Source organism: Canis lupus, chromosome 20, assembly GCF_003254725.2.
Source record: "Canis lupus dingo isolate Sandy chromosome 20, ASM325472v2, whole genome shotgun sequence".
In the NCBI taxonomy this organism is placed as follows: Eukaryota; Metazoa; Chordata; class Mammalia; order Carnivora; family Canidae; genus Canis; species Canis lupus.
The window spans coordinates 7,155,643-7,177,759 of record NC_064262.1 but is presented as its reverse complement, the minus strand read 5'-3'; the positions used below and the strand labels follow the sequence as shown (position 1 = coordinate 7,177,759).

The 22,117-nt window shown below is 39.7% G+C and overlaps 1 protein-coding gene and 1 pseudogene across 15 annotated transcripts in view; both read left to right on the top strand.

Moving 5' to 3' along the window:
• The window catches only part of ATG7 (autophagy related 7), a 239,146-nt gene that overhangs the window by 176,244 nt on the left and 40,785 nt on the right, over positions 1-22,117 (top strand). For 7 of the 15 annotated variants that reach the window (XM_049098234.1, XM_049098244.1, XM_049098236.1 and 4 more), the window contains one exon: positions 20,011-20,109. The exons of the other annotated variants lie outside the window; for them this stretch is intronic. In XM_049098234.1, coding sequence (XP_048954191.1) covers positions 20,011-20,094 — 84 coding nt within the window. In that variant the 3' untranslated portion in view covers positions 20,095-20,109. Of the gene's footprint in view, positions 1-20,010; positions 20,110-22,117 lie in introns of those variants that run through there. 15 annotated transcript variants of the gene reach the window in all.
• On the top strand, positions 2,470-8,063 carry LOC112662993 (pancreatic progenitor cell differentiation and proliferation factor-like; annotated as a pseudogene).

The following is a 22,117-nucleotide window of genomic DNA, read 5'->3' as shown; positions in this document are numbered from 1 at the left end:
GGCAAGGTTCACTAAGAACAGTGTTTTGCCCATGCAAGGCCTGGCAGGGAACCCAGTACACCTCTTACTTAAAAGAGACTGATAAACTCATGGTGGATTTTATCCTTTGCACTCAGAGCATTAAAATACCTAACACTGGAGATTTTACATAGAACATTTGAGAACTTTTTTTCACTATTAACTTTATTATGAAATACTTCAGGCATGGAAAAAGACTTAGTGAATGTGATGAAAGTGTACATACCACACTGAGCCAAAGAATGACTAGGATGGGGCATCTGGGTGGCTCAGTAAGTTAAGCATCCAACTCTTGGTTTCAGCTCAGGTCATGATCTCAGGGTCATGGGATTGAGCCCCAAGTAGGGCTCTATGCTGAGCACAGAATCTGCGTGTCCCTGTCCCTCTGCTCCTCCCCCTACTCAGCTCTCTCTTTCTCACCTTCTTACTCTCTCCATCTATCTCTAAAATGAATAAATAAAATCTTTTTTAAAACGTAAAAAATAATTAAAATTTTAAATTAAAAAAGAAAAAAGAGTGACTGGGATATTTGATTGAAGCCCCACCTCCCCTTCCCTGATCACAGGCCTTCCCTCTCCCCTTCCCCCAGGGATAAGCCTCACCTTGAATATGCTCCTTATCATTCCTCTGTGTGCCTTTATAACCTGACTGCATGTGTGATATCTCCCTAGATAAGGTATTGCCTTGTTTTTCCTACAACTTTATATAAATGATGGCACATTGTACATCATTTATATAATGCCTTCCACAACTATTTTTTTCCACTCAAGAGTATATTTTTGAGATTCATCCATGCTGCTGGTAGAGCACCAGTTCACCCATTTTCACCAGAGCATTTTATTGTTGACATATTTGAAAATTATCTATTCTTCTGCTGAAAAACATTTAAATTGTTTCCAAGCTAAGCTTTGAAAAAAAAAAAGATTTTATTTATTTATTCATAAGAGACACAGAGAGAGGCAGAGGGAGAAGCAGGCTCCATGCAGGGAGCCTGATGCAGGACTCGATCTCGGGACCCCCAGGATCACGCCCTGAGCAAAAGGCAGACACTCAAGCTCTGAGCCACCCAGGCATCCCCTAAGCTAAGCTTTTGATACAAATACCCCAACAAACATCCTTGTACTTGTTCCTTGTACACACAGTATCCACCTTTTCTCACCATTGTTATATCCTTCATTGATTCACAGACTGAACAAATGATTCTTTCTGTTTCAGAAATTCATGATTCAGGGGCACCTGGGTAGCTTAGTCTCTTTCTCTGTGTCTCTCATGAATAAAGAAATAAATAATCTTTAAAAAAAAAAAAGAAGCTAATGATTCATAGAAGCAGGTCTTTATCTGAGAGACAGCACTTTGATTTACCTCAGAGTTTTTAATTTGGAGAGTGCTCTTGGAAATCACCTGGGAATTTTTTTTTCCTTCCAAATAAACTCAGGCCTTTACCTCAGACTTCTTCTCAGGGAAGAAAAGCTCCTCTTGAAAAAGCTCCTAATGACTGAGGCCATCCACACCTATTTAGTACCCTGCTGTACTTTGGCAAGCTATATTCCAGACTCTGGTCATGGCTCTCTAGACAGTGGGCAGACCCGGAGAGAGGAAATGACCTTTCAGCAGAGTACACACTGTGCACCACTGTGGAGCAGTCCTGGCCTGCTGGTGATACCATTTGACTTCCACCCATATCATCCCTTCTAAGTACCTATGTTTATGGCAGGCCAGCTGATATTTCTATTTCTTCTATGTTAGAAAAGGCTCATCTTCTGTAACCCCAGATACTGGGGCAATCAGTTACTCCCGTGTCAAGCTAGACAGGGGTTACAGCCCTGCCTTCAGTAAGGTTGCATTGTGGTGCTAAAGGCTTCAGGCACATACATTTATAATTGTAACACCAGAAATATAAAGACTGCTAGTTGTGTACAGGGGAAAAGTATAGAGTGTCAAAGAGGGAATTGATTCCAGTTTGGGGACAGGAAAGACTTCACAGAAGATAGGTCATTTCAGCTTTATCTAAAAAGGCTAACAGGGCAGCCCCGGTGGCTTAGCGGTTTAGCGCTGCCTTCAGCCCAGGGTGTGATCCTGGAAACCCGGGATTGAGCCTCATGTTGGGCTCCCTGCATGGAGCCTGCTTCTCCCTCTGCCTGTGTCTCTGCCTCTCTCTCTCTCTCTATGTCTCTCATGAATAAATAAATAAAATCTTTAAAAAAAAAAAGGCTAACAGAGAAGATGAACAATGAGAACAGTAGGTTCAAAGGCACAGATACTGCCTTTTTCAGGTAACTAGAGGGTAGGGTGTATGTAGGGATGGTGCAGAGAGATGAAACTTGAAAGGTAGGAAGGTGAATGGTTGAGGCTAGTCTGGGGAGCATGTTGAATGGACTTCATCCTGATGAATTGGGGAACTCATAGAATTGTGTTAGGCAGCGAAGAGACACAGTAGAGACTGTTAGAAAAATGCCGTTAGCAGCTGGGAAAGACATGCATTGGAAAGGGACAGGTGGAGGCCTGAGCAAGAGACAGGAGGAGGCAGTAGCAATAGAAAGAAGGAAGGAAAGGATGAATTTGAAGGCCGCTATTTGGTCAGGAATGAGCAAAATGCAGATCGGTAGGCAGAGGGCAGTTCCTGTTACTTACTCTTTTTCCGTTTCCACTCATTTTGCCAAACTGAGGTCAGACCAGAGGTAAATAGCAGCAGTGTTTGTATCAATACAGTGTTTGTATCAATAGGGGTATGAAAATGAGAGACAACAAAATGGAGTATAATATGGAAGTAAAGGCATAAACATCTACAAAGGACAAGAGTTTGAGGCATATGAAAGAAATGAATCTGAGTTAAAATTAGAATCATCCCATATCTTAACTCTCGTGTGTTGATTTCTGCACATGGTCAAGTCAGCAAAGGGGGCAAGTCCTTTGTGTTTGGAATCAGGGAGCCAGCATTTAGTGTCCTTGCCCTGCCTCTTGACTATCCTTGAGACCCTGTACATGCCATTTGACCTTTCTAAGACTGCAGTCCCTTCCAGTATAAAATAGGATTTGTCTACTGCCCCAGGATCTCTTCCAGAGCTAATGTCCTCTAGTCTCTTTTTCTTGCCTGATTGCCCTGGCCGTGGACAGGCCCTATTAGCTTTTAGAGCTTAATTCTAGGTTCTGTTGTGACTTTTCCTTGGACCTATGGGTTATTTAGACATGTGTTGCTTAATTTCCAATCACTTGGAGATTTTTCTCATCTTTCTGTTCTTGCACTTTAACTCATTTCCATGGTGGTCAGAAAACATGATTTTAATCTTTTGACATTTGTTGAGACCTACTTTATGGCTAAGATTATAATCTATTTTGGTAAATGTGCCATGTGCACTTGAAAAGAATCTCTATTCTGCAGTTGTTGCATATACTCTTCTATGTGTGTCAGTTAAATTGCATTGGTTAGTCATGTTCAAATCTTCTGTATCCTTACTGATATTTTGTCTGCTTTTTCTGTTAGTGAAAGAGGTGTGTTAAAATCTCTAGTGATGACTATAGATTTGTCTGTTCCTTCTTTTTACTCTCAGCTTTGTTTTATTTCTTTTAAAGCTAAGTTATTTGATCATAAACGTTTAGAACAGTAACATCTTTCTGTTGCACTGACCCTTTTGTCATTGTGAAATGTCTCTAGCTATTTCTCAGGATCCTTCTTTAATATCTACTTATCTTATATTGACATAACAAAAACTTTCTTTTCGTTATTTGCCATGGTATAAATCATTTATTTTCAACCTGTTGAAAAGTAAATTGCTAGGGGTTTTTAGTTGCATCTGTGTTTTTAAAATTACAATCTGATAGTTTTTGTCCTTTAATTAGATTGTTTACACTGCTTATATACAATTACTGATTTAGTTAGATTTAATTCTCTTTTGTATTTGTATTTGTCTGCTCTGTTTTTTCCTCCTTCATTCCCTTTTCTCTGACTTTATTTATTTTTAAAACATTTTTCATGTTTTTATGTTTTCATGTTTTTAATTCTTTTTTTTCTAAGTCAACTCTACCCCCAATATGGGGCTTGAGTTCTTTAGTGGTTATTATAGAACTTTCCGAATTAATCTATTACAGTTTACCTCACCATTGCCTAAGCAAGCAAGAAATTTAAAGTGTATTCCCTTCCCCCTCTATTTCATTTTTGTTACACTTGCCATGTATTTTATTTCTACTAAGTAATAAACCTCACAAGGCATTATTATCACTGTTGTTTTTAATAGTCAGTGACCTTTATATTTATCTATATATTTACATCTTGGAGCTACTGTTTCCTTCTTAAAATTGTGTACTTCCATATGAGAGCATTTGCCCTTGAGCCTGAAGAGCATCCTGTCTTATATTCATCATACAATTTGATATTACTCATAGACGAGTTCTCTACAAGAAACGAATACTCGTTTGTTTTATTTTTCTGAGAGCATCTGTACTGCACACTTCTTTCTAAAGGGCATCCTCCATGGGTATAGAATTTTTAGTTGACTTTTTTTTTCTCAGAACTTTTAAAATCTTTTATTTTGTGTAATTTTTCTTAAGGCAACATTCTTTCTTTTTTTTTTTTTTCCACTTAAAAAAAAAATCCAGTATAGTTAACATACAGCATTCTATTAGTTTCAGGCATACAGTAAAGAGATTTGATAGTTCTATGACTCAGTGCTCATCATGATAAGTGTACTCTTAATCCCCTTCACCTATTTCATCCATCCCCCACCCACTTCCCCTCTGGTGACCATCAGTTTTCTAGAGTCTGGTTTTTTTCTCTTTTTCTCTTTGTTTTGTTTCTTACATTTCACATATGAGTGAAATCATATGGTGTCTGTCTTTCTCTGACTTAATTTCACTTAGCATTTTACGCTCTAGGTCCACCCACGTTGTCACAAATGACTAGATTTCATTCTTTTTTTAAGGCTAAGTAATATTCCTCTGTGTGTGTGTGTGTGTGTGTGTGTATACCACACACATCTTCTTCATCCATTTATCTGTCAGTGAACACTTGGGTTGCTTCCATAATTTGGCTATTATAAATAATGCTGCTGTCAAAACAGGGGTGCATTTATCCCTTCAAATTAGTGTTTTTATATTAGGTAATATGTATTAGTGCAATTACTGGATCATATGGTAATTCTATTTTTAATTTTTTGAGGAACCTCCAAACTGTTTTCCACAGTGGCTGTGCCAGTTTACATTCCCACCAGCAGTGTGAACAGACTCCTTTTTCTCCACATTCTTGCCAACATTTGTTGTTTCTTGTGTTTTTTATTTTAGCCATTCTGACAGGTGTGAGGTGATATCTTATTGTGGTTTTGATTTGCATTTCCCTGATGATGAGTGATGTTGAATGTCTTTTCATGTGTCTGTTGGGCCATCTGGATGTCTTCTTTGGAGAAATGTCTATTCATGTCTTCTGCCCATTTTTTAGATGGATTAATTGGGTTTTTTTTGTTGTTGTTGTTGAGTTATAGAAATTATTTATATATTTTGGATACTAGCCCTTTATTGAATGTGCCACTTAAAAATATCTTCTCCACCCATTTAGTATGTTGTCTTTTAGTTTTGTTGATGGTTTCTTTCAACGGGCAGAAGCTTTTCATTTTGATGTATTTGTGATAGTTTCTTTTTGCTTTTATTTCTCTTGCCTCAGGAAATCTATCTAGAAAAATGTTGCTACATCCCATGTTGGAGAGATTATTGCCTGTGTTCTCTTCTAGGATGTTTACAGTGCCAGGTCTCACGTTTAGTTCTTTAATCCATCTTTGAGTTAAGTTTTGTGTATAGTGTAAGAAAGTGGCCTAGTTTCATTCTTTTGCATGTAGCTGTCCAGTTTTCCCAACACTATTTGTTGAAGAGACTCTCTTTTTCCCATTGCATATTCTTCTTTTGTCAAAGATTAATTGACCATATAACTGTAGGATTATTTCTGGACTTTCTTCTTTTTTCTTTGATGTATGTGTCAATTTTTGTGCCAGTAACATACTTTTTATTGCCACAGCTTTGTAGTATTTCTTGAAATCTGGAATTTGGGATCCCTGGGTGGCGCAGGGTTTAGCGCCTGCCTTTGGCCCAGGGTGCGATCCTGGAGACCCGGGATCGAATCCCACGTCGGGCTCCCGGTGCATGGAGCCTGCTTCTCCCTCTGCCTGTGTCTCTGCCTCTCTCTGTGTGTGTGTGACTATCATAAAAAAAAAAAAAAAAAAGAAAGAAAAGAAAAAAAAAGAAATCTGGAATTTTGGTACCTCCAACTTTGTTCCTTTTTTCCTTTTTCAAGATCGTTTTGACTATTTGGGGTCTTTTGTCTTTTGTGGTTCCATATAAATTTTAAGATTATTTGCTCTGGTTCTGTGAAAAATGCTATTGAAATTTTGATAGGGGTTGTATTAAATCTGTAGATTGCTTTGGATAGTATGAACATTTTAACAATATTTGTTCTTCCAGTCATGTGGAAAAACACTTGCTTGTGTCATCTTGAATTTCTTTCATCAGTGTTTTATAGTTTTCCGAATATAGGTCTTATACCTCCTTGATTAAGTTTTTTCCCTGGTATTTTGTTATTTTTGGTGCACTTTGTAAATGGGATAGTGTTCTTAACTTCTCCTTCTCCTATTTCATTGTTAGTGTACAGAAATGAAATGAATTTCTGTATATTAATTTTGTATCCTGTGACCTTACTGTAAATTCATTTATCAGTTGTAGTAGTTTTTTTGGTGGAGTCTTTAGGGATTTCTATATATATTATCATGTCATCTGCAAATAGTGAAAGTTTCACTTCTTCCTTACCATTTTGGATGCCTTTAATTTACTTTTCCTGTCTTATTGCTGTGGTTAGGACTTCCAGAACTATGTTAAATGAAAGTGGTGAGAGTGGACATTCTTGTGTTGTTCCTGACCTTAGGGTGAAATTGTTTTTTCCCATTAAGGATGATATTAGCTTTGAGGTTTTTTTCATAGATGGCCTTTATTATGTTGAGGTATGTTCCTGCTAAACCTACTTTGTAGAGGGTTGTTTTTTTTTTTATCATGAATTTGTCAAATGCTTTTTTTCCTTATTTTTTTTTTTGCATCCATTGAAATGATCATATGGTTTTTATCCTTTCTCTTACTGACGTGATTTATCACATTGATTTGTGAATATTGAACCACTCTTGCATCCACAGAATAAGTCCCCCTGGATTGGGGTGAATGACTTTTGTTAGTGTATTGTTGAGTTCAATTTGCTAATATTTTGTTTGCATTTATGTTCGTCAGAGATACTGGCCTGTAGTTCTCTTTTTGTTTGTAGTATCTTCATCTGGTTTTTGTTTTAGGGTAATGCTGGCTTCACAGAATGAATTTGGACACTTTGCCTCCTCTTCTGTCTTTGGGAATAGTTTGAGAAAAATGGATATTAACTCTTATTTATTAGAGATCCTACCTGTGCCTCAGTTGCACAGTGGCCTTCATTGGTGTCCTCTGCAAGTGCTCCATGGCCTAGTGTCCCCATCCCTGCCACCTGTGATCACAGGCCAAGGCCTTCCAGGGGTCATCACCAAGATTTCCACCCACCCACAAGCAAGAGCTTGGTAGCCATTCCCCCCAGCAGCTGACTTGTGGCCACCTGCAACTATTACCAGCACCGCCTGGATTCCACTTCCAGCAACAGCTCCTGTGGAAGTGCAGAGTATCCTGGGGAAGCCACCCCCAACCACAGCAGTTTCCTCAAGGCCCACTTGGATCACTGGTGGGCAAGCTTCTTTTTTTTTTTTTTGGTAAGTCCACTCTCCCATTCATGGCCATCGTTTTGGAGTCCCCAAAACACTCAGAATATCCCTAGGCCTCCAGTGGCACAGTCACCTGTGACTTGGCTCTGGAAGCCATTAAGGAAGCAGCCTTGTGTCCAGCCTAGCAAAGCCAATACTAGGCCCCAATCCTGAGTGGCCACCACAGCCACCAGGCTTCAGGAGATGCTAGGCTCATCAGAGCCATTAGCCTTCCCTACCCCTTCCCTCCATGTAGAGTAGGCAGGCTGCAGCAAACAGAAGCAGTTAAGTTCTTTTATATTAAAACAGCAAAACACCAAAAAGGGAGTTGAGAAAACCCCGCTCTTACTATCCATGCCAAATGCAAGCTTTCCTGACACCCTGTAACCATGTGCCTTACACCAAATGGAAAATAAATTCTAAGGAGCCAGTAAAAAAGAAAAAAAAAAAGATTTAGAATTCACCTGTGAAGCTGTCTGGTGCTGGACTTTTGTTTTTTGGGGATTTTTTTTTAAATACTGATTCAATTTAATTCCTGATAATCTATCTGCTCAAATTTTCTATTTCTTCCTGATTATGTTTTGGGAGGTTTTATATTTCTAGGAATTTGTCCATTTCTTCTACGTTGTCCCAATTTGTTGTCATGTAGATTTTCATAGTATTCTCTTATAATCCTTTATATTTCTGTGATATTGGCTGTTATTTCTCCTCTTTAATTTCTCATTTTGCTTGAGCTCTCTCTCTCTCTCTCTCTTTCTTAATAAGTCTGGCTAAAAGTTTATCAATTTTGTTGATCTTTGCAAAGAATCAGCTCCTGATTTCAATGATCTGTTCTATTGGGACTTTTTAGTTCTATTTCACTTATTTCTACTTTAATCTTTATTGTTTCCTTTCTTCTGTTGGTTTGGGGTTTTGTTTGTTCTCCTTTTTCTAGCTTTTTTAGGGATAAGGTTAGGTTGTTTGTTTATCTTGTTTCTTGAGGTAGGCCTGCATTGTCATAAGCATCCCTCTTAGAACCACTTTTGCTGCATCCCAAAGATATTGGACCATTGTGTTCTCATTTTCATTTGTCTCCATATGTAATTTTGATTTCCTCTTTGATTTATTAGTTGAGCCATTCATTGTTTAGTAGCATGTTTTTAACCTCCATCAACATTCATTATTCGTTCTTGTTTCCTGGAACGTAGTGTGTCTTTTTTTTTTTAAGATTTTTTTTCTTTTTCTTTGCTTTTTACCAATTTTTGTTAAACCTAGGTTTTGTTCTGTTTATTATCTTACCTGAGGATCACTGAGCTTCTTGAATCTGTGGGATAGATATGTTTCCTCAGATTTTGAACATTGTTTGGCATTTTTTCCAAATTTGTCTTCTTTTCCATTCTTTTCTTTTTCTACCTAATGGAAGTCTAATTACATGCATACTAGATCATCTGACGATGGCTCAAATCTATATTACTTTCTGTTTTGCTTTTTCTGTTCTTTTTTACCTTTGTGCTTTATTTTGGATATATAATATTGACAATCTACTGGCTCACTAATCCTATCTGCTGTATATCTACTCCACTGTTGAACCCATCCAGTGAGTTCTTAATCTCTGATACTGTTTTTAGAAGTTCTGGATATTGTTTTTAGAAGTTTTAGAAGTTTTGGATTTTTTATTTTTATAGCTTCTAAGTTCAAATGTTCTATATTTTCATCTGGTTTTTCTATCTCTTTTATTATGAATATATTAATCATAGTTATTTTGGAGTCTTTGCTAAGTCAAATATCTGGATCAACTCTACTTTTAATCAGTGTTTTATCCCTTGATAACTGGTGCCTTTTACAGTTTTTAGAGAGTGAGTGGCAATATCTAGCAAATATTTATTATATGCAAGACATTGTACTGCTAGATTTACTCCAGACTATCTTATAGTATTCTACAGAGTGTTTAAATTTGTTCAGCCCACTAAGTTACTAGAAAGCCTTATTTAGGGAAGATCTATTTAGTGTCCTCTTACTGCTATGTGTGATTGATAATCTTATGGGTGACTTTTGTGAGTTATATGTAAATGTTTGGTATGTGTCTTCCACTCTGCCATCACCCCAAATCCAACATCTTTCCAATACTGTTTAATACCTGGTATTTCCACTCAGCTTCGGCTTCATAGCACATGTTTCTCCCAGACTTTTAGGAATCTCAGCCACGACTCAGTAGCCCAAGAGTTAGCCAAGTATTCAAGGGCAATTTCCCTATAGATTTCTGGGTTCTATCCCTCACATTCAACCATTGCTACCACCCTGCTCCCCACCTTAGCAGCATCGAACTTTTATTTCTGACTCATCCCTCTATCAAAACAATTGCGCCCTGCTTGAGTTTCTGTGTTGGTTGCTCTCTGATCCTGGTAACTGTTATATTATATATTTTGTCAAGTTTTTATTGTTTCTGGCAAGAATGTGAGTCTGATACCATCTACTTTATCATAGAACTAAAAGCTAACATTTTGCTATCTTGGTTTCAGTTACATTTTTTGAGACATTCATTTTAAAAGGCACAATTTATGGATAACTTTTATTTTATGGTCACTTCATGGTAAATTTGTTATTCAGTAATGTTTCCCAACATTATCATTTAGATAGAAAATGACTATTTTTTAGCAGTATCTTGATTAATGTATGAATGTTTCAGTTGGCCTATTCAGAATAGCTTTGGTGCTCACTGTATTAAGACATACCTTCTTTGGCATTTGCATAATTTGAAAATGGTCTAGTGCTGAGAGTCTGCTCAGGCTTGACCCTGTTTTCCTGGTAAGCATAATCCCAGTAACAAAAGTGACCTGTTGTCCTGGGTGACTCCCAAAATGGCAGCCACTAGAATTTAATTCCTTTGGCCTTAAATTTTATCTCCTGTGAAAATTCAGCCACTTCAAAGGAAGAATGGCAGAGTAGCCTGTATTAGTCATTCACACAAAAACAACTTCTCAGTACCCTTCTTGTAGAACTGGTTGAACAATAGCTGGGGAGAAGCTTTTGTGGTTACTCCTTGATGTCTGAGGCAGTGAACAGGGCCATACAAGGTGAGAAAGTGTACATAAAATAAAAGGAATAAAAAAGATAAATCTTATTATTGTTATAATCCTCCCCAAGAAACTAGGCTCCTTCAGTTTTTTTATATGTTTCTTCAAGAAGTTATTCGTGCAATGTGATAGGAACTATAGCAATAAAGCAAAGTCTAAAATGATATAAATAGGCTGATAATATACAGTAAAATCTAGAATGAGTAAGGTAGGCTGAGGGATGCCAGAAATTGGTGACATTGGTTTTTTTCTAGGAGGGCTTTTGTGTGGCTGGACATTAAGGATGAGGGAGAGAGACTTCATTTTGTAATCTCTTTTCCTCCTGAAGCTTGAACCGTATGAATGTGTTACTCAAAAGAAAAGAGAAGAGAAAAAAGAAAAGATCAAGCATGTTTACTTGTTACCTTTCCTATAACACCCTAAGAGTAAAGGGATATGTTTTTTGACCTTCAAAGATAATAAGAATAGGAGTATAAACACTGGCAACAAAAAATTTGGAATCTGGAAAGATGATGCTATAGACTAAATATTTGTGTCCCACTAAAATTCATAAGCTAATCCTCAGTGTGATGGTATTTGCAGGTGTGGGGCCTCTGGGAGATGACTAAGTCATGATGGTGGACTGCTCATGAATGGGATTAGTAGCCTTATAAAAGGGACCCCAGAGAGCTCCTTTACCCCTTCTACCTTATGAGGTTACAGTGAGAAGATAGTCATCTATGACCTAGGAAGCAGGCTGTCACCAAATGCCAAATCTGCTGGTACTTTGATCTTGAACTTCCCTGGCCTCCAGAACTGTGAGAAATAAGTGTTTGTTGCTTAAATTACCCAGCTTTTGGTGTTTTTGACATAGCAGTCCAAACTAAGACAGATGGACAACAAGAAAGTTAAATACTAAGCCAGCCAGTAGAGAAAGCGAAGAGTTTCCATAGAGCTACCTGAAGGCTTGGGAATTAGGGACAGTAGATACATCTGAAAATGGGAGGTAAATACGAGACTTAAAACAGGAGGGTTGGGCAGCCCAGTGGCTCAGTGGTTTAGCGCCACCTTCAGCCCAGGGCATGATCCTGGAGTCCTGGGATCAAGTCCCACGTCGGGCTCCCTGCAGGAAGCCTGCTTCTCCCTCTGTCTACGTCTCTGCCTCTCTCTTTCTGTGCCTCTCATGAATAAATAAATAATATCTTTTTTTAATAAAAAAAAAAACAGGAGGGTTGGTTGAATATCTTAAGAGGCAGTTAGATCCCTAGCCTCTCACCCTAGCTTTGCACAACTCCCTATCAAGCTCTAGGTAAAAACTGAAAGTTTATTTACTGGTGAGAGTATAACAGAGTTTCTAGACAAGGAAGGATATCAGAGTTGAAAGTAGGATGTTTAACACTGAAAACATGGGATTAAACTAATGTTTATGTATCAAATACAGAGAGATTAGACCCTCTCTCCACACTGGGCTCCCATAACACAAGTCATCAAGCTTAAATACCTTCTAGACAGGAGAGAGGATGCTCCATCTCCAGAGAATCTGATCAACTCTAAAAAGAAAGTGTCAGGAGCTTTGTGACATGATAGCTCAGGCTGATGACCCTAGAGTGAAGTCCGTGGTAGACCTCAAACAGCTTTTGAGTAATTCCTTAAATAGGAGCAGAAACTGTGTATTTCTAGGCATCTCACTTGAAAGACAAAGAGTTAACCAAATTTGAAGGAAACAGACTATGTTAAGAGATGAAAATTTTAGATACTCCAAGATATTCTTCTATTATGTATGTTCTCATTGAGACAAAAGATGATATTCATGGAACAAGAACAAAGGGCCATGAAAAGGGATATTCAGATAATGAAAAAGAACTCTCAGAAATTAAAAATATAGTTAAATTTAAAATTCAACAGAAGGAGTAGACAACGTAAACCAGATTATCTTCCAGAAACTAAAACAAAAGGACAAAGAAATGAAAAACAGAGGAGAAAGAATAAGCAAATTATAGATTGGGGTAGGAATGTCAACATCCAGATGATAGAAGTTGCAGAAATCAAAACAGAGAAAACACACTGGAAGAAATAAAGAAGGAATTAAAGTAAACTTCCCAAAATTGAAAGACTCGAGATTGTAGACTGAAAGGGTCTACTGACTGGCCAGAATAGTAAATGGCAATAGACTAACACCAAGGCCCATCATGATGAAATTTCAGAATGGAGGTCAAAAAATACCTACCACTTAAAGTGAGGAAAAGTAGGGTCATATGCAAAGAATCCAGAACCAAAATAGTTTTTGATTTCTCAGTAACTACACTGGAAACCAGAAGCCAATGAAACAGTGCTTTCAAAGCATGAAGGTAAATTATTTCTAATCTACAATTCTGTATCCAAACTGTTAACTGAGTATGAAGCTAGAGTAAAGATATTCTCAGATACATAAGCTCTCCAAAAACGTACCCTTTATTCACCCTTTTTGAGGGAACCACTGAAGAATGAACTCTAGAAGAACAAGAATAAATCAAGGAAGAAGACACGGAAAATGGGAAAAGGCAAATGGCACACAGTGGAACCCTCAGAATAATGGTGAGGGGAAATCTCAGGATGACCTGAAGCAGTAAGGGCTACTAGAACAGTTTGGACCAGGGCAGAGGGCTCCAACACAGATTTGTTAAGGAGCTGAAATTATGTAATGTGTCTGAGCATTTATTTAGGAGATTTAGACAATTGGCAGAAAGTTTGGGATTAAATTGTAAATAAATCCTTAAGAACAAAGTAAAACAAAAAAGACCATTGTTACCTCAAGGGAAAACAGCCTTGTAGATGAAATGAAAAGTAATCCTAGCATATTACACAGCTCACCTTGATATAGGAATTAGATACTGATCAAATGGAATTATAATTATGTTGGTAAGATGAAAGGAGGAGAAGGTAAGAGTTTGTGATTGTGGGGGTGATAGGTGCTTTAGTGGAAGATAGCTAAATCCTCATTTACCAAAATGGGAAATAGATACATAATGCTTAAACCCAGGGAGGAAAAAATCATGAAGCCAAGAAGTAACCATGTAGACATTAAAGATTTTGTACCCAATTCCTATTGGGGAAAGGGTCCCCCATACCTCACAATTCTCTGACACCAGCTGGGTGTCCCACAGTTCAACTCAGTTCTGACACTATCTACCCAGAGATAACATCAGTTTGCATCAGTCCCACAAGACTACCTTCCACTTCAGATGCCAGTTACAAGTCCACATTATTATCCATACTTCTGACTAAGGGGCTATAAATCAGAGGTTCTTGTGACCCCCTTCCTTGGGTTCAATTAATGTGCTAGTGGCTCACAGAACTCAGGAAATCATCTTACCAGATGACTGAGTTATTACATAGGATATTAAAGGATGTGAATCAGTAGCCAGATGAAAATATACATAGGGTGAGGACCCAAACAAAGGAGCTCAGTCCTTGTGGAGTTTGGGGCCCAGCACATGGGAGTGTTCTAGATCACCAACTTGGAAGGTCTCTGAATCTCAGCCTTTTGAGTTTTTATGGAGCCTTTACTACATAGGCATAATTGACTACATCTTTGGCCATCGGTGACTGATTCAACCTCCATTGCCGCCTCTTTCCTCCCCAGAAATCAGGGGGTGGGACTGCCATCCAGAGCATTTAAAATGCTGGAAAGTACATGGTGTGGTGGTGGTAAGATCTGGAATTGACTCCTGGCTCTCTTATCTTTGTGACTTTAGCAAAGTCACCTAACCTCTTGAGAATAAGATAGGAGCAATAATAATCACAGGGTGATAATAGATATCAGGCAAAATTATGTGAATGGGAATGCCTTGTAACTAGAAAATTCCTATTACAATTCTTGGTTTCATTAGTGAGTTTCTTTATGTGGTAAGTTTGTACAAATTTACCTTCTGTCCCTGAGTTGCTATTATTATAATGATTCTAGGTAGGCTTGTGTATTAGTTAAGGAGTAGGTTAAAGTGCTAATAACAGACCCCAAAATATGACAGTTTAAACAAGCTTAAACAAGACAAAAATCTGTTTCTCTCTCATATAACAGTGTAGAGCTGTGCTATCCAATATAGTACCCACTAGGTACCTGTGGCTATTGACATTTAAATCAATTACAATTAAATAAAATTTAAAATTCTCTTCCTCAGTTTCCCTGGCCACATTTCAAGCACTTAGAAGCCACTTGACTGGAGGCTATTGTATTGTATTGAACAGCGCATATAGAACATTTTCATCATCCAGAAAGTTTTCTTGGGCAGCCCTGATCTAGAGGAGTGGTCCAGAACCTTAAGGGTGGGTTTGCTCTACAAGGTCATCCATGGACCTGAGTTTCATTAATACTATTTCTCTGCCACCCCCTAGGTAAGGCTTCATAATGTATTTTTGGTCCCATCCACCTTTGGCACTATGACAAAGCCTACAGACTGCTTCACAGAATAATATTTTTAAATGTATACACATAGAATTACAATGGAAATTAATTATGTTGAAATATAATTGTCAAAGTATAAAAAATAAAATGAACTCATGATATAATAATATGTCCTTTATTAATACACCAAGTAATGATCTAGTGGCAAATCTAATGGCTACTGTAATTTCAAGGTATTAATAAGTATATGTGATTTTTCAAGATAGTCCATAACAAATATAATGTGATATGAAAATATAATTTCAGTTGGTGACAGTCATAGATATGGCAATAGCACTTATGGTTTGTTCCATACCTAATAACTGAAGGAAATGCTAAATTTCAGATAGAGGTTAGTGAAAAGAAAGTCATATAGTTTTCTTCCCATCCAGATTTACAGACCAACATTTCTACCTATGGACCCCTCAGGGGTCTATGGACTCCAGATATAAGAAGCCCTGCTGGGTGATGTCAAAGCTGGCTTGACAATGCCAAGTCCACCCTCTAGAATGTGGAAAGGGGAGGGTAAATGATTTCTCTTTTAAAAGACATGACCCCAGAAAGTTAATAAATAAATAAATAAATAAATAAATAAATAAATAAATAAATAAATAAATAAATAAGACGTGACCCGAAAGTTGCTCCCATCCCATTGGCCAACCGCCAGTCACGTGATCACCTGTAGTATAAACCAGCCTGGGAAATGTAGTCTTCAGGCGGCAGCCCTGTATGTTGTTATTAAAAAGCTGTTAAGGGCGGGGAGGGGGGGATCCCTGGGTGGCGCAGCGGTTTAGCGCCTGCCTTTGGCCCAGGGCGCGATCCTGGAGACCCGGGATCGAATCCCACGTCGGGCTCCCAGTGCATGGAGCCTGCTTCTCCCTCTGCCTATGTCTCTGCCTCTCTCTCTCTCCACCCCCCGCCCCCCCCCCCCCGTGTGTGACTATCATAAATAAAAATAAATAAATAAATAAAAATAAGCTGTTAAGGGGGCAGCCCAGGTGGCGCAGCGGTTTAGCACCACCTGCAGCCCAGGGTGTGATCCTGGAGACCTGGGATCGAGTCCCACATCGCACTTCCTGCATGGAGCCTGCTTCTCTCTCTCTCTCGCTCTCTCTCTCGCCCTCGCTCTCGCTCTCTGAATGAATGAATAAATAAATAAATAATAAAATAAAAAGCTGTTAGGAGTTCTGCTAGTAAAAGAAGGGAAGAAGCAATATTAGGATAAATGGCAGTCTCTGCCACAGCTTGGTTCATCACTGTGGAATAGAAACAAAAAAAATGTGTTTTTGCTTTTCAAAAATGGCTGTTTATTCTCTGACATTTTGTGCATTTTCAGATCTGAGTCAGAAATGCTAGGAAGAGTTTCACTCTTAGGAGCTGTGGACAGGCTCTCACAGTGTTACCAGTCCTGAGGCATACAGTGTGCAAGGGATGTAGCAAATTTGTAGCTGGTATTCCCCAATTCTGTACATCTGCCTGTAATCACTGGCAACATTGTGACTAGCTCAGAGACAACAGTCTCATCCATGTCAGAGTGTGTTTACCCCTTCCTCAAAGCCGACTCAGTATGCCATGATCTGTACTGTTAGGTATCTACTCCTGTCACCAGAGACCAATAGTCCATCTGTAAGAGAGCATAAAAAGTAGAAGGAGGCAGGCTTTTTCCAAACAGATACCTGAACAAATGCCCTTTAAAGTTTAAAATAACAAGTCCTTGGGTTGTATAGGCCTTTAACTTTTCAGAGATCTTTTAGTATCTTAACTCTTCTCATCTTATTAAAGTATCCAGATCATGAGAGTTTCATTTTTCTTTTTTTTTTTTAAGTTAGTTAAATAAATAGCAATTCTGACACAGCACCACATGGCTGACAGCTTTTAGCTTCTAAAAGAAGAGTTTAAAAAGGCATACTTACAGGCTAACCCAGTTGGCTTCTGGCTAGAGGGAGACAGAGCTGGTCCAAGCCCAGATAGCACTTAAAGGGCCAGGCAACCCCTCATGCATGCCTCTCATCTCCACCCCAGGAGATGTTTTCTGATGGAACATGAATGCTCAGTGTTATTTTCTTTAAAGTCCCAGATTGTGAGCTCCCAAGGGGCAGGCACTGGATTCTTCCTAGCCCGCACAAAGCCTGGTGCAATTCCCTGTACATCACAGGCACTAGACTTCTGCTTGCTGACAAATCGCTTCTATTTTATGAGCGCTTATAATGGCCTTTTAAATAAGTGTGATTTTAAGGTTTGCTGAATGAAGAGTGGTTTTTATTTAGTCTTAGGGTCACCAGTTGTCTTAGATTTTTGGTCACCGTTCCCCCTATCCCTCGCTAGTTTAAAAATATGATTCACTAGGAAAATATGACTCCATTGATTGAATTAATTTTAGAGCCAACTTTTCAGGAACCTATCTATTTCTGTAAAGTGAGATCCACTTGCAAGTGTACCATTTGGTGCCAGCACTCAAATTTTCCCTGACTCAGTTGCTCCAGCGGTGTTTCAAATATCTTCCCATAAATCAGGCAGCCAGTGCCCCATACTTGTGAGGATTATTTACAGGGTCTTGTGATTCAGCCCAGGATCTGATAGTGATCTTGGTCAGGTGATATAAATAGGCTAGGATTTGCCAATGGCTATTTTTATAAGGGAAGCTTTCTAAGTTGATTTCTTTGAACCCAGAATGACTTTCTCCCTCTGGCTCCCCTGTTTTCCTCTACCACTGGGGAGATCCTCTATTCTGCAAGCCTGTCTTTCCACCTCCCTCAGCCTGCTGGTGTCTGCAGAAATTAGAAGAAAGATACGTGCCTGACACAGAGTTGCCTGAAATCCTATATCTTCACCCCCTTTCAGTATCATCTTTCTTTCATCCGGCCCGAGAATGGCACCCACCCCGCCCATCTGGCCACAGAATCTCTGGGACTAGCCGCCTTGTCTGAAATGGATATCTACCAGCATTCAGGCAGAACAATTCCCTACATTCATACCTGAATGTATATTTTACAATATTACCTTTTGTTTGTCTTTGTAGATTTGCCCTGGCCCCAAGTTGGGGCGGGGTGGGGGGGGGGACAAAAACCCAAATCCTAAGTTCCTGCTGATGAACCAAACTGCCTCCTTTGAGGTAACCTCAACCCCATTTGTGACTAACATCCCTGTCCTAGGTGATACAGACATTAGAGTGCCAGCTCAGGCCTCCCCCTGGGAGATGTCTTGGCCCAGGGCTTCTAGAGTTCTCTTCCCTACTTGTGGGGCACTGCCCGCCTCACCACACACACACACACACACACACACACACACACTACTAGCACTGTCAGCCAGGAGAGTCTTGCCTTGCAGCACTGCCCTTTCTTTGCATCCTTTCCCCAGGTTTTCATGCCATAAACAGCACATTCTCAACATGAAGCAAAAATTGATCCTGCTCTTTTTCATCCTGTGTTTTTGACCATGGTGTACTTGGCAGTCCAACTTCCAGGCTTGGGGATAGAATTGATAGTTTCAAGTGTAAGTTAAATTGGTTGGCAGTATGCCATGTGTAGCCTCAGCATCCCCCTCCCCCGATAATTTACCAGAATCTGTGGCTTCATCCACCCAGTGGCCTTGAGTGTCTCCTTAACTTTACAACTAGCTTGCCTCTGGGAGCCCTGCCCCCATTCCTTCCACCCACCAGCCAACTCTGAGGGCTGGAGCTCTTTCTCACTTCTTGGGCCAAGTCTGGAAGTAAAAGAGATTGTTTCAGTCTCTGAGTTCCACCCCAGGGTCAAGGGCCCCAGAGCTTGGTGCTGCAGTCTGGCCAAAGGGACCACGGAACCAGGTCACCAATGATGTCTATCCACGCTCTGAGCTTTGGTTCTGCCTTTGTCTGGGATTAATGTTCTATCTCAGAATAATAAGATCAAATAAAATAAAGTATTATACTTGAAATGCTTTATGAAAGGCAGAGAGCATAACAACAGCAAGAATAAAAATAGTAGGTACTATTTTATAGGCATCTGTCATGTTCCAGTTACTTTGTTTAGTGCTTCATGGGAATTACCTCATTTAATCCTGACAACTACTCTTTAAAGGTATTAGTAAAAAATAATAATAATAATTAAAAAAATAAAGGTATTAGTATGCCCATTTTACAGAAAGGAAAGTGAGGCTTAAAAAGATGAAGTTATTGGTGGGTTCACATACCCAGTGAAAGTGGGAGAGTCAAAATTTGAATCTGGCCAGGCTGGCTTTAAGGCCCATGTTCTCATCTATTAAGCAGAATATTTCCCTTCTCATTTCAGGATTGGTAAGAGAAACATAATTAACTTCAAAGATGGGCATTTATAGTGTTTTGTTTGGGATACCGACTTTCCCTACCATTTTTGGATCAACAAGCTGTTTCCTGTGCTCAGGCCTTATTTCCAGAGGAGATGGAACTTCATTTTCCTCCTGGGAGAGGGAGACATGAGATGTGTCTGCCTGTTCCAGGAAATGCCACCCACTCCTGTCACCCACACTGCACCACCCCGATGCACTGACTATACATTAGCCAACTCAACAGTGACTCTTATATAAGCCACTAGCTGTCAGGATGACTAAGGCTCAGACAGTGCTCACTGCATTTCTATTACTGTGGTTGACAGAGGTAGGGCATTTAGACCTGCTCTGCTTTTCAGAGCCGTTGGCTAGGTGTGAGTTCACCAAGTTCCTGGCATAGCACACGGCTAGCCACAGAATGAGACATAAAAGTCTTGATCCTTGTGTGACCACCATCCTGTTGCAGAGACAGGACAGGTGTTGTGACTAATCAGTGTGTGTATATTTGGCAGTACAGAAAGAAATGGATCCAACAAGAGGATTCAGAGAAGGCGAAGCCCCCATGAAAGAGTGCGATCTTGATGCTGGTGTGTGTGGATAGAATGGTAAGGAGAGTGAAGAATGTTCCAAATATGAGAAATAGCCAGGGGTATATGGTCAAGGTTTCAGAATGCTGTATTCCTGGGAGGCTTTGGTATAAACTTGGTTTTAATCTTAATTCAAGAAAAGACACATAATAAAACTTGCCGCTTTTCAGAGTGTTTATGTCTTAACTGAGAAATGGTGTGATTCCATTCAAAATGTCTTAAGTATATAGATACAAGACCAAGACAGTGTCCCACAGGTATTGAGGGAATTGAAAGATTGTGGTGTTGGTGGTTACACAGTCATAGGTGTATGTAAAACTAACAGAATTGATCACCCTGAAATGTCAGGTTTTTTACCATGCGTAAATTTTTTAAATAATTTTTTTAAGTGTAAAAGGTTAATCCTTCCTCTCAAACAGCTTACAGCTTAATGAAAAATAAGATAGTAAACTGTCTTCCATAGTTAAATACAGTGTATGTGACCAGAGAAATTGGACATTGTGGGGCCTTGAAGCCAGCACAGACCACTGCTGGCTGTGGGAAACCCAAACCGTCCTGACAGTAGGTGGCATATGCAGGGAGATCTCAGAGGGGGAAACTGCCAGAAGAAAGGCATGGGAGCAGGGAGGTGTGTTTTGGAACAGCTCTCACTCCCTTTGGTTTGGTTTGGTTTGGGGTTGTTTTGTTTTGTTTTTTAACATACAACATAATTTCTAAGCTGGTGTTTGCTGAGCATCAACTCTGTGCCAACAGAGTACTTGAAGACTCTGAGATGAGTCCCCATCTGCACCCCCACCTCACCAGAGAACATACACAGATGGCAAAACAGCATATGAAAAGATGCTCCATATCATCTGTTATTGGGGGATTTGCAAATTAAAGCAATAATGACATTCCACTACAGACCTATTAAGATTGCCCATATCCAAAACACTGACAACAACAAATGCTGGAAAGGAAACAGAGCAACAGGAACCCTCATTCATTGCTGGTGGGAATGCAGAAGGGTACAGCCACTTTGGAAAACAGTGCAGTAACTTCTTACAAAGTTAAACACGCTCTTACCATCCAGCAGTCATGCTCCTTGGTATTTACCCAAATGAGTTGAAAACTTATGTCCACACAAAAATCTGCACACAGATATTTATGGCAACTTTATTCATAATTCCAAAACTTGGAAGCACAGGATGTCCCTCAGTAGGTGAATAAACTATGATACATCCAGACAATGGGACATTATTCAGTGCTAAAAAGAAATGAGCTATCAAGCCACGTAAAGACATGGAGGAAACTTTAGTGCATATTACTAAGTGAAAGAAGCCAGCCTACAAAGGCTACAGGCTATAAGATTCCGACTATATGACAGTCTGGGACGGGAAAACATTGGAGGCAGTAGAAGATCAGTGGTTGCCAGGTGCTGGTCGGGGAGGTGGTGAGGGAACAAGCAGGCAAAGCACACAGGAGTTTTAGGCCAGTGGAAAAAACCTCTGTCCCTGTTCTTAAGGGTATCTGGCCTAGCTGGGGTCCACAGACACCCATATCAGAGGGAGATGGAGGACATACCCAGAAGAAGCCATGGAAAGGAACTGGGACTCTAGGAAGGGGACTTCACTAAAGGCTTTCTAGGGGACCAGGTACATCTAGGGTGTGATTAGAAAGCTGCAAATAGAAAGCAAGAACATTCTAAGGCCACAGAAACTTGATGTGGAAATGCCCAGAGATGAGAGAGAGGAAGAAAAACCATCTGTGATCTGAGAGCTCAGCAGAACTGGGAGGGATGGGCAGGGAGACTGAAGCATGGATGGGCTAGGTCATGCAAGGCTTGGTCAGGCACACAAATACATGGAGATTTCATGTGGAGAGCTGTGGGGAGAACCACGGAGTTTTGAGCAGGGTGACATGATCACATAGATGCCTGCTTCAGAAAGATGGCCACAGGGCAGAGGACAGATTGCAGATGATGGGCTGGCTCAAGGAGGACAGAGGCTTGGCTAAGACCAGGCCAGAAAGAAGTGGATGGATTTGAAAAGGTAGAAT